The 14,869-nt window shown below is 29.3% G+C and overlaps 1 protein-coding gene across 1 annotated transcript in view; it reads right to left on the reverse strand.

Moving 5' to 3' along the window:
* Non1 (nucleolar GTP-binding protein 1) overlaps positions 1-10,865 on the reverse strand; it is a 46,376-nt gene extending 35,511 nt beyond the window's left edge. The window contains exons 1-2 of the mRNA XM_075363088.1: positions 10,709-10,865; positions 2,995-3,165 (exon numbers count right to left, since the gene is read on the reverse strand). Of these exons, the coding sequence (XP_075219203.1) occupies positions 2,995-3,165; positions 10,709-10,756 (219 nt within the window). The 5' untranslated portion in view covers positions 10,757-10,865. The remainder of the gene's footprint in view (positions 1-2,994; positions 3,166-10,708) is intronic.
* Between the last annotated feature and the right edge of the window lie 4,004 nt (positions 10,866-14,869).

A 14,869-nucleotide genomic window follows, 5' to 3' on the forward strand; every position in this document is an offset into this window, starting at 1 on the left:
TTCTATCATCCTGTGTTTAAAAGAAATGTCATATTAAAACTTTCTAGTTAATTCTCTTCTCAGAAATCCTGACTTAATGACCAGCAGTAATCTGTCGGCATATTAATGCTGCATTTACCTTTGCAGTGGTCTTCCATCACTGCAATATCTAGATGGAAACATTCCCCTTGTTCAATGCTTACTGTTCCATGATCTGATGGAAAGAAATCCAGATGTGAATGCAGGAAGTGAAATTTTAACATGTTACATTCCATAGATCCATTTAAATTAATAAGTTTAATCACAACATCCTAATAATTTTATAACTTACAGACATCCAAATAATGTTTGCATCTGTATTTAAATGCTGTCCCTGTAGCAAGTTTCTATCTCAATGAGCACAGAGTTGAACTCATCATTTTTGACCAGCTTCCTTTATTTATGGACTGATAGCTCTTATATTTTCTTTTATATTTGAAAATTTTTGCCTAATGTAAAGGAACACCAACATTCCTTTAACATTTCCACAATATTTTTAATATTGATATGAAGGAATAGCAAAAATGCATTTTGGGTTAACAAGGAGCTCTTGAGTAATGGTTTTTCACCCGTAGTTAAGTTATCTCATTTCTTCCACTGTTTGATAACATAATGCTAATCCTGACCTGGAGAGTCCCATTTACAAATAAAATACTTAGCATGTCCTGACTATATTCCTAAGAAAAAGCCTATAACTTAATCTCCACAGAGCATTCCACATGTATTCTCTATAACTATTTTTTTCAAAAATCCATTTTATAACATCACATGTCTTTTTCAAGTTAATACCAATATTTGTCGTCACCATTATAAAGCAGTACTGCTTTTAGCCAATACTTCACTGAGTCTACAAAAAGGTGCCACTCCTCTTAGGTTTATGAGCTTGCCTTAGCTGTAATACAAGGTTGTTAATATCTATACAAGTATAACTATTTTCTTTGACACAAATACTGTGAAATATCCTTCTGATAGCTATAAAAACACAAATTTTTATATTTAAAAAAAATAAATTCTGACTTAGCAATCTTCATCCTAAAAGTCCAGCTTGGGTTTTTGTAAATCTATAACCAAAAATTTGAGTATGTTACCATATCATTTAATTTGCATTGTAATATAAAATGTAGCTCATCAGCTACAATTAAGAGTTTGAATCATTATAGTCGTCTTCTGTAATTTCCACTTCCTCAATACTACTTTCAAATGAAAAGTTGCCTAAAACATTAGGAATAAGCAGGACTTCACTGTGAGGTATAGGTGTGACGCCAATGGCAACAAGAGATATGATATTACATGTTTAAATTAAATAGAAATTCCACCTGATGAAAAAGAATTCTCATGTGTCTTTTACCCATTCTGAACTGACAGCATATTAGTGCACGCATGTTATGAGGAACCTACATCTTACCTCAATCATCTATCTTAATATAATCTGTAAGCTTTTTTAATTAAAGGTTTAATGTTTCTTTAATGTGATTTTACAGTAAACTTTCACATACATACCGAAAACTATTTACATAATTTTATACCCTCATGAAGTATTATAAATTTTACTCTTCAGATTATTCATTCTGTTAATTATCAGAATTTCATTTCACTGCAATCATCACATATGACTAAATTAATACTATGAAAAGTGTTGATAAAGCAAACCAACTGTTTATGTTTAAAACACAAAAATATATTCAGATATGTTTCCAAGTGCTTCATTGAAATGTTTGCAGATGCTTCATCAAAAAGGGTACATCATAGAATGTGATGTTTATAATCACAAGCGATAAACATACATTGTTTATTCATTTATAATACTTAATGACAGTAAAAAATATTAAATAACAATTAATTCATGCAGTATAGCTAACGAATAAAAGTTTAATAAACAAAACAAACTTAATATATATCCTACTATACAAAACATTTTCAAAACTGAAGGATGATGGAAAATCTTTTTAGCAACTGTGAAACACATTAATTATTTTGTAGCAAATTAAAAAACAATAATTATGTTTATCAGCATAACTATTATGTTCATGTATCAAATTTGGGGGCAGAATGTCTGAAAAATTATAGAAATATATGTGAGCTAAGTATTTCATGCAAAGACTTATCATTAATGCATTACAGACATCAAAGTAAAGTATCAATGGCTGATTCAAGAATCTACTAATTAATAATTTACTAAGTAAGCCAAAAGCAGTTTACTTTTTATTAACATGCAAGATGCAAATTTATTAACTAGTAATTTTGTAAACAACAAATCACATTTTATACTGAATAATTAAGCTCATCAAAAAGGTTTATATAATAAAACAGAAAATTAAAACAAATCAAAAAGAAGGAATTATCTATCATAATTGATTGCAGGAGGTTTAGCCAGTGCAGTAGTAATTTTACTGAATTAGCAACATCCAAAGGAAGAATCCTCCAAAGAAAGGATCCAGAGGAAGAACTTCCAAAACATACCCACGGATTTTGTTAATTTTTTGAAAATATAAGTTCACCAACAAACAATGTAAATTAATTATTTAACAATATACTGGTAAAGGCATGATATTAAACAGTAATAAGAAAACATTCTCGGAGACAAACATCAGGCTTAAACATGGATCTTGCAAATAGCTCCTCAGAGCTATTCAATGGGGGTGACAACAGAAACTGCTCATCCATCACATTAAAATAACTAGTACCCACTATTTTGAAACAGAACATGTTATGAAAAATTCATAATACTTGCATTGTTCTGCCTAATAGGAACCTTACTGAAAAATTTCATAAAATCTGATAATGCATTTGGCTGTAACCGAGTCACAAAAGATGAAATTGCAAGCCTGATTAAAATGATTAAAAAAAAGAAACTACAAAGCAGGGTTATTTTCAGTAGTTATATTTTCTGTTTAAAATCCTATTTGAGAACTAGCAGTAACTACAGTTAAAATTAATATATTAAAAAAAAAATAAAAAGATAAAAAAAATACTTACATCAAGTTTAGGAAATTCTTGTATCACTTGTGACAACCGGTCGTGAAAGTTCTGCTGGGTATATTTTACTTTACGCATATAAAATGATCTAATACGAGAAATTTTGTAATTTTTATGAATTACAGTAGGAGTTTTCCTCTGTGTTTTTGATAAAGTCAAATCAATGAAGTCCTGTGACAAAACAGAAACCAAAGAATAATTCATATGTGCATACCACTTACAGAACACTACTCTCAGCGGTGAAGAGCGAATGTTATTTGTAAGTGATGAAATAAACAGATATACACTGCGCATAACAATGTAAACAGCTGCTATGATGCAATACATGCTGCCCCAGATACATACATGTTATTATCTGATAGCATCATCTAATAAATAAAATAACATCTTAAAACAAAACCTTTAATTATATACATCATTATACTGAACAAGCACTATGGATAAACAAAAAAATGATACTCATCCTGTACTTTTATACACTACCACATAATATATCTTAATGCAGCAATTCTCACAATAGTTAAACCTCACTATTTTGAACTAAAATTCCTCATCCTTAATTTGGACTGGAATCCAAATTAGTGAAAATTGTTATATAACTTACTGAAGAAATATGTAAACATTTAATTATTATACTTTACTAATAGAAAAGCAATTAATAATTATTGCTGGATTTATCTAGGAAGACCAAAACCATACCACAATATGTTTTAATAACTCATAATCGCTTCACAGTTAAATACTACTCATGTGCATTTTTTATAAAATTATTTACAAATTGTATTACTGTACTCTTAAAATTACAATACTCACACACATACAAAAATTTTCTTTTGTGTATTAAGTAAAGCAATGTATTACTAATTCAAATGATACAGTCATCCTGATTTGTTTTGTTTTGCTGAATTGTTCAGGTATCTATAATGCAATTTCAAATTCATCTCATTATAAATTTTATATAACTGTTTTTTTTTCATGAGTAATCATATAACAAGCCAGTAGTTAATAATGCAGACAAAAGCTTGTTGCACCAGTATTGCAGTGTGGGGAATTTATTCACTGTCACAACTATGAATAGCTCATTCTGCTAGACATTTAATTGTTAACCACATAAAATATGATTTCTACTATAATAAATGAGAAAATCTGATACATTACTTAAACTGCAGCCTCTTTGACACACTATTACAATTAGAAAAAAAATCATTGTTAAAATAGATGTTATCTGGTTTAGACAATCATTTTAGATTCTTATGAAAGAATCAATTTATTCAACATCCATGGAATCCAACTCACTGTTATCAGTATTTAAAACAATATTATCAACAGCACTATCATGTATTCCTTCTGTAGCCAACATTTTTCTACTTTTTTTTATATACTGCGTAAAGGTTTCTAATCTAAAGAAGTTATACTATTGAACTTCTCCTGCAGAAGTTTTCTTATGGTATCTAATATGTTTTCTGTATTGTGCTTTGTAACTTGTTTCACTAAGATGAGATATTTTTAATCTGATTCAGTTCAGGGTGCTAATCTTAAAATTGAATAACCTCTACACTGAAAACTGTCATTTATTTTGTCACTGCTTTTGGTTCTTTACATTTTACTGTCATACATAATCTCAACATAGATGTAATAAATAATAATTTTTTTTGTTAACCGGTACTGCACTTCCATTTTTGTTAAATAGTAATTTTGGGTACGGTTATGATTTTAATTAAGATTCTGACCATTTTCAATTGTGACTATAGAATCTGACAATAATGTAAAAATCTAAAGTAATTAATGGTGAAAATGCAATGAAAAATTATATTTACGAAGTGCGACAATAAAGATGTGAAAAAAAATGTTGCTTACCGTTTTAGTCATGTTTAGTGTTGTCTCCTTCAAAGTAGTTCCCCTCTGATTGCACACACTTATTCCAGCGCTTCTGCCATTGATGGTGACATTTCTGGAACTCATCTTCTGTAATATCCTCCGAGACCCTCGTCACAGCTTTTTGGACATCTTGTGTTGTTTGAAAATGGAAATAGAAAAAAGTCGCACGGAGCAATATCTGGTGAATAAGGTGGCTGTGGTAGTACTGAAATTTGTTTTGAGGTTAAAAATTGCTGTACTGACAGAGCAGTATGGGATGGCGCATTATTGTGATGCAGAATCCAATTATCAGCAATGTTGGCATGGACATGAAGAACTCGTTTATGAAGTCTTTCTAAAATTTCTTTGTAGAAATATTGGTTAACTGTTTGTCCAGGAGGCACCCACTCTTTATGAACAATTCCCTTGGAATCGAAGAAGCACACAAGCATGCATTTCACTTTTGACTTTGACATGCAAGCTTTTTTTGGTCTGGGTGATCCCTTTGAGCACCATTACGAACTTTGGCGTTTTGTCTCTGGATCGTATTGAAAAAACCAACCTTCATCACCAGTGATAACACGGCTCAACAAATCTGGATTGATCTCCGTTTGCTCTAACAGATCGGCTGCCACATTTTTCTGTGTTTCTCGCTGTTGTGCGAGATTTTTGGGGACCATTTTTGCACAAATCTTTCTCATACTAAGATCTTCAGTTAATATCAGACGAACTGTTTCTCGATTGATGTTGAGTTCTTCTGCAATCATTTTCAAGGATAATCTTCGATCAGATCGTACGATTTCACGCACCCTGGTCAAGTTGACATCTGTCCGTGAGGTTGATGGTCGTCCACTGCGGTCTTCATCTTCAACATTTGTTCTCCCTTCACTAAAAATTTTATGCCACCGAAAAACTTGAGCTCTTGACATAACCTCCTCTCCAAAAGCCTTCTGAAGCTTACCATAAGTTGTCGTCGCGTTTTCACCCAATTTAACGCAAAAAGAAATGGCATACCGTTGCGCAATATTTTGCGGTTTCATTTCTGTGACGAGAGACACAAACACGTGTTCACTTATTACAGCACAACTCACGACTGAGCAGTTGCATCAATGTGCCGCTTGGACTAGAAGTAGCTTATAGACCAAGCTCAAAGATGGTATGCCTACGCAAGCTGCAGGGTTGCTACATCTTGCAAAGAAAAATCAGTCTCATTACTTTATTGTCGCACCTCGTATATTCAAGAAATGAATGTACAGGAAACATGGATTATTTATGACGAGTAATGAGAAACAATAAATACTGTGATTGCTATTAAAACAAAAGCCCCTCAAGATCTAGTGAAATATTTACCAAAGTAAAGGAAATTTTTTAATCATGTTGTATAGAACATTCTTCCTGCTGTGCTATCTGTGCTATCTATTGTACATATTACAGTTTTTATTTGATCTCTTTTAAAGTTGCACAAAACATTTTTTACAATAAAAAATAAGTGTGTATTGTAAATACAAAGCTATAATATATGAAGAACAGTTCAAAATAGTTAATAAACAGGATGACAATGTGCCCATGAAAAATTATAATGAACTAAACAGTATAAATTTGAACATGTTGGATATTACAAAAAACAGAGCACTTATTGAAATTTTCTCAGAAGGGAAATCAGTAGAACGAGAACAGGTTCCAGAAATCTAATTTAAGATAACAATGATGCAGTTCCTTATTATGTAAACAACAAAGATCCCCACGAACGCCAGTAAGAAGCAAAGAATTACAAACAGCCAGTGAAAAATTTGCAAAATGTTTGGGCGACAATAATTTCCAAGTACGTAGTGGCTAGCTTCACAGATTTCAGAATCAAACTGGTTTTAGAAATTGGAAACGACATGAAAAATTCAGTATATATAAAGAGAGTGATCAGCTTGTTATGGAATAAAAACAAAAATCATTAAAGGTAAAATTATTTCCCTCTATTGGTTATAAGGTGCAGATAATACCAATCTAATTTATTATCATGTCTGATAATACTCGAGCTGTGAAAAAAGATTTCACTGCTCTCAAAAGACTACATAAAGATGGGCTACCTGCTCTGCTTCGTGTTTATGCAGATGGATCTCATTTAGTAAATTCAATTAAACAGTTAAATCTAGGAAATTATGAACACACAGTTTTTAAACATTCATACAAGAATCGTTAAAAAGTTTCATTAACATTTTCCTCCAGATGCGATAAAGTTTCAAGTAGAAGCTCTAAAATTTAATGAAGAGAAAGTTAAAGCACTACTGCTCTTGAAAATGCACTGGCTCTTCCATTCAATAGTTCATCAATCAATGCAGATGGCAAAATAAGCTGCCATTCTCCATCTTTATTACAAACCCAGGATTGAGGAATGGTTTTAAGCTGTATAAGACTTTAAGCAGGGAGCAGCTCAAAAGATTCTTCGTTTTGTTCTGATATGTTGATGGCAAGGAAGACAGAAAGAGAAAATTCTTGAAAATTTAGAAGCCTGTAATATAAAATGTATTATCAGCAATTAAGGTGAGGCAGTGGATGATTGTAAACAATTAATTGTCATCAGTGCAGAGTAGAATCTAATAGAAATTGAACCTGATGATCTATATAGTGATTTTCATGGATATCTACATCAAAATGGGGAAAACTATGCCACATAAAATGGAAAGGAGTAGTTAAATGAAGATGATGAGGAACTGCTAACAAAAACCAACAAGGAAATAGCAGCGAGGTATTTGTAGGACAATTGGAGAAAGACAGAAATTATTCTTGACTTGACAGATTGTAAAACATTATTAGAATCAAACTAAGAAATGTATCAAACACGCAGTGCAGTTTGCTTTTGTTGACACAAACCCTGACTTAAAGAGTAATTCCAGTTTGTTCTATAATAAATGAAAAAAAAGTAATCAACACAGTCTAACAAAACCAAATGAAAAATAAGTGACAAAAACAAAAAAATAAGATTTTAAATGAATGCTATTTTCTTCCTTTAATGCCATAAAAATAAGTACCAAAGTAATAACACCAAACACTCTTGAGAAGGGAGAGCTAAGAGCAAACACAGAAAATGGTGTTAGTGTTCAACTTAACATAAAATTTATATAATAAAAATTGCTTTCATATAATGCTAAATACCAACATTATAAAACAATAATTCCTCCAGAGGCATTATATGGCTTTGAGTGTTTATAATATTTTTTTTGATAAAGACCTTTTTGAAATAGAAAAAATAATTTTATGAAACATATATGTACCCAATTACCAGGATGGAATTTATACACTAAAAAGTGAAACAGAAATTTATAAAAATACAGAAAAAATAAAAGTCACCATCTGGAGAAGATTACAATTTTATGGGCATTTAACAGAATTAGCAAAAACAGATCAACAAAACAAATATTTAACTTTTATAACAGCAGAACTATTTAAAACTACCTGATTTTAGAGAAGTAGAAAATGATCTTAAAATTTTTAAAATCTCCAAAGAATCCTGTTTAAATAGAGACCAATTTAGAAAATTAATCAAAGAATCTAAAGTTTCTAGATCAGAAAGATAAGAGGAGTATAGGAAGAAAGTGGACTCAGGAAGAAAAACAATAACAGAGTGAAAAATATTGGGAAAACAAAAGAAATTCCAAACTATTATGCAAATGCGATCCTTAGTGGTCTGGATGAACAAGAAAAAAATGAATGCTATTTTCTTTATTTAATGCCATAAAAATAAGCGATTTTCATATTTGTTCCTCCATCAACTTATTTAACTTTTATGAAATATGTACTATTCAACATTAAAATGCAATTTTGTTTAATCGAAGTTTTTCTTAAACTAAATTTTGACTCAAATAAATATGTATTTCAAGATTCTAAAATTCAAAATAAATTCCAGTATTCAATTCTGTTTTTTTTGTTCAATTAAAGTTACAAGTACAGTATTTAAATCATATGTTTGAAAAATCTTATATTAAACCTTTTTCATAGTTTAACCCTATAATAAGAAATACACAATTTTTTTGGAGTTAAATTGACATAAACATGATGTAAATTAAAGTATGATGAAACATTCTGGAAAAAGGAATTATTACAATTCAGGAAAGCATTGTTGTTCTATTCCACTGAATAGTTTTCCTAAATGGCTGCATTCTCTTATGCTTTAGACTAAGTCTATACACAAGCATCTAAGTTTCATTAACTCAGATGACTTTATAGTACTCTCTATTTTTTTTTTTAACAAATATGACAAAGTGAACATATATCAACATAACCTACACTCACTTTATTTGCTAACCTCGTCTAATTAATGTTAAATATACAAATTATATACAACAATGATGTAATCTTTAATGATGGCTAAACGTTTGTTGGATTTTTATTTAAGTGAAATTCTATGGCATCACCAACATAAGGATGAAAAAGATTTGTTCAATTTGATACTTCAACATATTAGTGAGTTTCATCTTCTAATATAATTATCGTTTACCAAAATAAGTATTGTATTGTGTTTATAAAAGTAATTGTAATTGTGATTTATAATAAATGTTATATTTAAAAATGCATTTTTAATGAATTATATTATATAATTATTGCACAATATTTCAAGTATATATAGTTAAAAAAAAAAAAGAAATTGGGAGAAATTTTGAAAAAATGCTGACTTTTCCCCTGATGGTATGAATTTGCAATATTCAACTGAACGCATTTAGAATAGCTTTTATAGTGAATAGTGTGTTCATTAGATTATAATATAACGATATGATGTAATTAATAATGATAGCAATATTATCTAATAATAGACGCAAATAATTATACTAAAATGGTTTCTTACCATGTGTAAGAGTGTATTCAAATAAACCCATTGAAGATAGAATAAATACAATGAAAAAAAATTCTAAAAATTAATATTAAACTACAAATAATTTAATTAGAATAATTTGTAACATTTATTGATAAATTTTATATATAGTATCAAGGTTTGTCGATGGGCACACCATTACTGGCTGCTATGTCTGAAACTTTTATATAACATTTTCTCCAATTTAAAAATCTATAAAAGCAATCCTTTACAGGTACAAAAACTGATAAATTTAGCAGTTATAAATTTTTTACCAAAAAAATTACTATATTTTGAGAAACTGACATGTAGATTTTAACAAATAACATATTTCTGCTGCGTAATATATAAAATTTAATCACTTTATCTTAAAATTATAATCAATAAATAAATTTACTTATTCTGTGGAATGCCAAAATATTCCATCCCATCTGTGGAATATACATCCCATCACAATTATATTTAATAACGTAATAGTAAAAAATTCATATCACAAAAAGAGATGGTTCAATACAGGTCGAACCTAACACAAAACTGCATCATATCTAACTCAATTAACGGAAAATTGTGTTTACCAACAACAAACCATTCGTTTTCAAAATATAGATTCGAGAAATCTAGTATCCGTTTCGAAATACAGAACTAAAAATTGGAAATAAATTATGATTATAAACAACTGATGGAAAAAATACAAAAATCAAACAATTTTATTTAGAAAATACATAAAATTTTCTTATGTACGTATAACCTCTTAACCTGCAAGCCACGTGGAAAGCTACTACTTGTACACTAAAACTTAATAAAATCAATACATGTAATATATTGGCGACTAACTTTATATACATATTTTTTAACGCAATATACAGTCAGGGATATCAGTCATAAATAATTTTTATTAATCATAATTAGTCCCTAATATTTATTAAATTCCACATACCAACGATTCAAAATTTATTTATGGCAAATTCAACATACTGCTAAAGCACGATAGGAAATTGATAAATTTTGCAAACTTACCTTTGAAGAAGGAACGACAGCAATATTCTTGAAATTGTATAGATTCATTTTTTATTTCTTATCAAAATAAACCCTGTGTAATAAACACTAATATTTTTGACCAACCCTTCACACAAAACTGATAACTTGAAAAGAACGATAACTCGCTAGGAATTAGGTAACGATAAAATAACAATCGATAACAGCACTATCGATATACACCCTTGAATCATTTGAATCACTATTATATATTAGCTATTTTAATGTTGTAATGAAAGAGATTACAGAAAAAAATAGGGATCAATAGTATTTATGCTGCAACTGTCATCTGTGCGAAAAGGCACAGTTACTTGACGATGTCTAGGATGTTCACCCTCGTAACTTCAAGAATGTTTTAAAGTGCAAAATAAAAAGGCTCTGCATTGCAATTTTCCGAATAATGAGAATGAATTGAAATTTGGAAAATTCTATTTTATATGTCTGATATAAAATGTCCGTTTTTTTTTGTTTTCATTTTTACTCTTCAGAAAATTATGTAGTAGTCCAAATCACACATCTTATAATACTCATACATCAGCATGAAAAACAGGATAATTTATAAAATTAACATCAACAATTAATTTTCCACTGATGAAGTGTTGTAGTGTGGAAATTTTGTTAATGCTGCCAGATTAAAAAAAAACCCTTTAGTAAGTCAAATGATATGTTCTATATTGTATTCATTTAATTTGTGTTGACAAACTTAGTGTTTGCTCAAGCATGTTGAAATGTTGTTTTATGCGGTATGTAAAAATTTGCCTACTGTGAATAGTGTCTTTAAATATGTGACTTGTTTTTATAATGTACAAAAATTGGTTTTATTATTATTATGTAAGTACATGTACGTGTTCTTACTATCCATTGGTGAGTATGCATCCAGCCTATCAAACGTCATGTAATTACTGTAGTTTAATTTGAATATGCCTAGGTTACTGTGTCGGTCAGTTTGATGTACAATATTGTGTACTTAAGAAAGAAATACAGTAATCATCTTATCAGAAATGTTTGTTATTTTGTATAACTGTGAGTCAGTATATGTTAGCATTATACATTTTCTGTTATAAGATGTATTTTATGCAAAATATTGGTCTTTATAGACAGAATTATGACTACTATTTAACCCATGTGGTGAAGTAGTTATTAACTTGTACAAGATATTTTATGTCAAGTTCTTCAGTAGTTGTAGGCTGACAAGAGTATGTCTGTTAGACAACTTCAATGTGTGGGAAAGTTATACATTGGGCTTTGTGGGAGGAACAGATGTGTTGCAATAGGATTTTTATACATTATCAAAGCGGGCTTGTTAGCTATTTTGGGTATGGAGATTCATGAAAACTAAGTGATTTGTGTATTCATATTTTATAGTAAACCGGAATAACCACAGAAAAAAGTTAAAAATAAGTAAAATAATATACACTTACAAAAAAGTTTTTATTATGTAATTTTCTCTGAGATTAGTGAATCTTTTATTTCAAACATTTTGGTAAATTATATTGGTTAGTTTCATAATACAGAATACTTCTTCCTGACAAAAGACCACATTAATTTTTTTCTATTGACCAATGAGATCTAATCAATATTGTTCATAATAAATCATTTATTTCATTTACCATTTTATAAAAGTGAGCTATCTTTTTCACACAATTTTTTTCCAAATCTAAAAAGCAATGTGAATGCTATTACCAAATAATATATGTCTCATTTGAATAAATTAACAAATAAAACTTTAAAGGGTTTTATTTTTTACAAAGCTTTTAACATTCTCTAGACTTAAAAATAAGTTAAAAAAAGGAAAACTAGTTGACACAGTCATGTAGCACAGGAACAGAAATGCTTGATCAGCATTTATTTCCAAAGAAGAAACTATTGTCCTTAGAGTTAATAAAGTAAAGACAAGTGTAATTATAATATATAATGCTTTCAACACTCAGTGTAACTTACGATAACTACAAACTGCTGAGAAGGTCCAGAAATTTAGACATCTTTGGAGTTCAATTATTATTGATGCATTCATATGCTCCTGGTTCTCACCATGGGAATTGAAATACACGTAGAAATTGCTAGAATGTTTTTCAGTATGAAGAGTGATCTTTTGAATACTTTGCTTTTACATATCCCTAGTAGTGATCTAAAGTTTCATCAAATATCTCATTATGATGAAACTTTGGATCACTACTAGGGATATGTTTAATGATTCAAATTGTTTCAGGATTATTACTAGCCATACATTATTCACCAAGAATTGACAAAGCTTTTAAAAGATGTTAAGTCTCAAAAAATTTACTGTTCTATGACAGCAGCACAGATCTTAAGAGTGCAATCTAGAAGTGATTGTAAGCCTTTAAAATGTCAATACTGTTGAAAATGCTTAAGATTTTATGGGAAGAGCAATCCCAGGATTGTAACAGATCTTCAGTGATGAAGAAAACATGTTTAGCAGTAGCTACTTGGATTGGGGAATAGTTTCTGTATGTACTAGTTTTGGAAGATGTGAACTTTATGCAGTGGATTTTTACCGATTTAGATGAACAGGATAACATGTTATACACTCCTTTTTTTATGGATAAAGATTGCCAGATCTTGTTAATTACTTAAGATCAGAGCTGTATCTTCTTGAATCTAATTTTGAAACAAGCCCTTTTATTCTTTTACACTACATCTTTGAAAATTTTCTTTAGTTTAATAAATTAGTTTTATTATCATTTGTACTAGTATAATTTTGATGTTTAGCAGATATACTTTACTTTGCTTTGAGAAAAAAAATTTCCCTAATTTACCATTAAATACTACTATTAATGAATTTCATAAGGTTATATTCATAACCTTATACTTTACATATAAGGTTTCATAAGGCTTATATTCATTCATATTTCAGGTCTATAATCATAAATGTACAATCTTTGCTAAAAAAAATACCACTTATTCTTAAAAAATAGAAATATCCCTTATGAAACCAGATGACAAAACTGTTTTCATATAATTCAACACAATAGTATGGCTTATGAGAAAGGACCTTATTATACTTCCATTACCATTTTTAATAAATTACCAAACTATTTTAAAAACTCTTTCCACAAACTTATTAAAAATACAAGTAAAAAATTTTATTTTACAGAAACAATATTAATCAGTCAATGAATTTTTAAACCATACTAATTACAAAAAAACCTGAATTTTCTGCAATTCATTCAATGCATAAATAAATAAATGCTAAAACAATTTTCAATAATTGTTACTGAATTGCGAATTATATGGTAATAATTTTTATGTTTAATGCATTTACCTTAATATTACTTCATATGTTTATATTTTAGATAATTAAAAAGGACTTTAATCACATGCACTTGTTATCATATTTTTAATTTATTTTATGCATGATGTTATCTGTTATTGTGCACTGATCACAATAAAAATACCTATAAGTGTGCATGTTTTACTGGTAAATAAAGTAACCAACAAAAGATACAGTTAAAATCTGTCGATTACATACACATTCTTGACGGTGCTTTAATATAGTTAATAACACTGTATTCTTGCATCTTCGATTTAAATAATTAATCTTTAAAAATACATTTAAAAACAAAGTTACACATTTTTAAAATGCTCGTAAATGGGCTTAAGGCCTTTAGAATGAAAGTTTGTTCACCATCAGGCAGTGATATACTGTTGTCACTTGTTTTATATACATATTATAAAAAGACTTTCAGTGATGAGAGAAGTTGATCGTTCGTACATCTAACAAATTTTTTTTTTTTTTTTTTTTTTTGTCTTCAGTCATTTGACTGGTTTGATGCAGCTCTCCAAGATTCCCTATCTAGTGCTAGTCGTTTCATTTCAGTATACCCTCTACATTCTACATCCCTAACAATTTGTTTTACATATTCCAAACGTGGCCTGCCTACACAATTTGTTCCTTTTACCTGTCCTTCCAATATTAAAGCGACTATTCCAGGATGCCTTAGTATGTGGCCTATAAGTCTGTCTCTTCTTTTAACTATATTTTTCCAAATGCTTCTTTCTTCATCTATTTGCCGCAACACCTCATTTGTCACTTTATCCACCCATCTGATTTTTAACATTCTCCTATAGCACCACATTTCAAAAGCTTCTAATCTTTTCTTCTCAGATACTCCGATTGTCCAA

Source organism: Lycorma delicatula, chromosome 4 (assembly GCF_047948215.1).
Source record: "Lycorma delicatula isolate Av1 chromosome 4, ASM4794821v1, whole genome shotgun sequence".
Classification (NCBI taxonomy): domain Eukaryota; kingdom Metazoa; phylum Arthropoda; class Insecta; order Hemiptera; family Fulgoridae; genus Lycorma; species Lycorma delicatula.